Genomic DNA, 2957 nt, shown 5'->3' on the forward strand with positions numbered 1-2957 from the left:
AATTAACATATAAAAATATTAATATTTAGACTAAAAAATGTGTGCATGTCATCTTTACTTTCTTGTGCTGGTATATATATATATTTACAAATATAAATATTAATATTTTTGGATTACATATTAGTTGTATTAGTTCTTTAAATATAAATTCATTTGATTAGCATAATTCTTTATGGCTTAATGATGAATGCATTAATTCAGAATGAATAATGATATACATAAAAATTAATTTAATATATAATATCTGTATTAAATGCATAGAATTCTAGTTTGGAGCACCGTAGCCCATTTTTTTTATTTTAAATTTTCAAGATTGTAAATATATATAAGAAATATTATTTTGAGATCTCTCGAGTGATTTTAATTTTTGACACAATTAGTCTCTTTTGATCTCCTAACAAACTGTATGTAATAAAAGAAAAAAATTAATATTAAATTTAAAGACATTATTATCATTTAATTTAAATTATAAAAATCAAAATGCTATTTTAAAATTTTAAAATTTTAAATTTATCATAAACCTATTTATAGAAATAATTCTCTTATGTATCATATTCTATTCATAGATAATGGCAGTTGGCCATTTTTTTTAGCCATAAAAGAGTTAGAAATTTGTTGCAAATCAATATTAGCCACAAATGCTTATTTTATTCCTATTATCTTTGGTGAGGTCCAATGCAGGGTAGGGCTATATATATCCAAAGATTGCACATTTGATTCCAACTTCTCTTTCATTTATTTATGCATTCTAGTGCTAGAAGGCTTCGCAACTCCTTTCATCGCTTCCCATCACATTGAATATAGTATTTATGGCATGGTCTGATCTTCCCATAGATCTCCTCTATTGCATCTCATCACACTTTCTCATTGTAGACTTCCTCCGATTCTCCGCTGTCTGCTCCTCATGGAATTTCGGTCTAGCTAATAATGCACTCTTTAGAATAAAATGTTGCCCCTCGCCATGGTTGTGCCTTCCCAGCAATGTCGGAGAGGACTCTGACACACTCACATTCTATGATCTTACCATGAAAAAAGAAGGAAACGTCGACAACTTCCTTCACTTATCCTCCCTCGGTAGCCACATCTTTAGTCGTCGTTGCTTTGGCTCCAAGGATGGATGGCTGGTGACCCTTGACAAAATTGATATGCAACCTTGCCTATTCAACCCTCTAACAAAAGCTGAAATATCCCTCCCATCCCTCTTGACCATCCCCGAAGATCAATGGCATAGGATCAAGCCCCAATACGCCCTTGACGGTCATGTCGAATTTTATTATGATGAAAAGCATCCAATCTTTTCCGCAGATGTGGAAATTTTCGTGATCTTTATTTCCAGAAGATTGTCCTTTCCTCTAACGACCGATTTGGTACTGCTGTTGTTGTTTATGGCCATTCAAAACAGCTAGCTTTGGCAAAGCCATGCGACCATGCTTGGGTTCTCGGCCCACAACGGCCTCCTTACCATATCGACCAATTTGAAGAGTTTGAAGATGTTTACTTTCATGAAGAAGAGCAAAGGTTCTACGCGATCACACATTTCTCGGCAGTAATTGCATTTGATCTCGATGGAAATAATGTTAAAATAGTTTGCCAAGCAATAGAAGACCCCCATGACACAAACTCTTCTTGTAGGAACTACATTGCATTTTTGTCGGGAACTCTTCTAAAAATTACTAGGGAGATCGATTGTACTTGTTTGGAGGCCAATGAAAAGTTTACATATAAGACAACCAATATCTCGATTTTTAAGTTTGTGCCGGCTGTTGATGCTTCGTCTTGTTCTTCCTCAAAATGGATCTCTATCAGGGACTTGGGGGGTTTCTCTTTGTTTATAGGTTATAACCAAACCTTTTCATTGCATCACACAGTAGCTCCTGGAATTAAACCAAATTGCATATACTTTACAGACCATGCGGAGAACACGACGCAAGATGACATTACTCATGATGTTGGACTTTTTGATCTCCATAATGATTGCTTCCAGTTTTTCCTTGACTCCGATTCGCAGCGTAATTGGCCCCCTTCAATCTGGTTTACACCATCACTTCAATAAATTGGATATGTTATTATTTCAAAGAAGTGTATAATGAGAATATTTTTTAATTATAAATTTATTTATTTTTTAATTATAAATTTATTTAAAATATTGGATATATAATTTTTGAGTAAATATGTAGTAGCATTTTTTTTTTAATTTCAATATTTATTTTTCTTTGTCATTCAATTTTTGAAAAAATATATTACTAATGCTAATTATTGTTAAGACTTTTTTGTGAAGTTTAGCTAAAAAGTTGAATCAACATCATTTTTCAAAGGAAGAACAATTTGGAGTTGGTAGAAGGAGAGACATGAATATGATCGTTCTTGAAATTTATCAAACTTTAATACATTTTTTTTTTCTTGAAGGACAACATGATTCAACATGTTCTTGAGATTTGGATGATATGCTAACAATTTTTTACCTTGGTATTAAGTGAACATGGACGTGTTAAATTTTGAGATCATTTGACCCTCTATCTTTAAGTTTGTGCCGGCTATTGATGCTTCGGCACATTTGAAGTCGGATCAGATCATTTTGGTGTTATTAGGTTTATCCCATCAAAATTTTGTTTAGATTTTAAATGTTGTAAAATAAGATTTCAGCTCTTCCCGAGTTTTATTAAGCAAGTTTTCAATTCAAAAAATGGATAGATGTTTATACAAATAGTGATTTTTTGTAATTTTTTTCCACTTTGTATATGAACTAGAGATAAACTAATTAAGCGTAAGAGTTTTATTAGGCATTTAATTTATGATTTTGAAGTAATTGATTTATGAAATCATACTATTTAGATTTCTGGTGAATTTTAAATGCTTGCAATATTGTTATTATTGTAAATTGATCTTATATATTAAAGTTATCTATTCTTATGTATTAATCTAATTTTGTAGAGTATTGTTTAATTTGGAAAAAAAAA

The 2957-nt window shown here is 31.3% G+C and overlaps 1 protein-coding gene across 1 annotated transcript; it reads left to right on the forward strand.

Annotated features, from left to right (window-relative positions):
- Positions 1-1305: 1305 nt before the first annotated feature.
- Positions 1306-2053, forward strand: LOC110105709 (the record flags this gene model as incomplete). The annotated part of the gene is made up of 1 exon (XM_028692523.1): positions 1306-2053. A coding segment is annotated over one exon (748 nt), but the record flags the coding sequence as incomplete, so codon positions are not given.
- Between the last annotated feature and the right edge of the window lie 904 nt (positions 2054-2957).

This window comes from Dendrobium catenatum, unplaced genomic scaffold (assembly GCF_001605985.2).
Source record: "Dendrobium catenatum unplaced genomic scaffold, ASM160598v2 original_scaffold_219495, whole genome shotgun sequence".
NCBI classification, from domain to species: Eukaryota; Viridiplantae; Streptophyta; class Magnoliopsida; order Asparagales; family Orchidaceae; genus Dendrobium; species Dendrobium catenatum.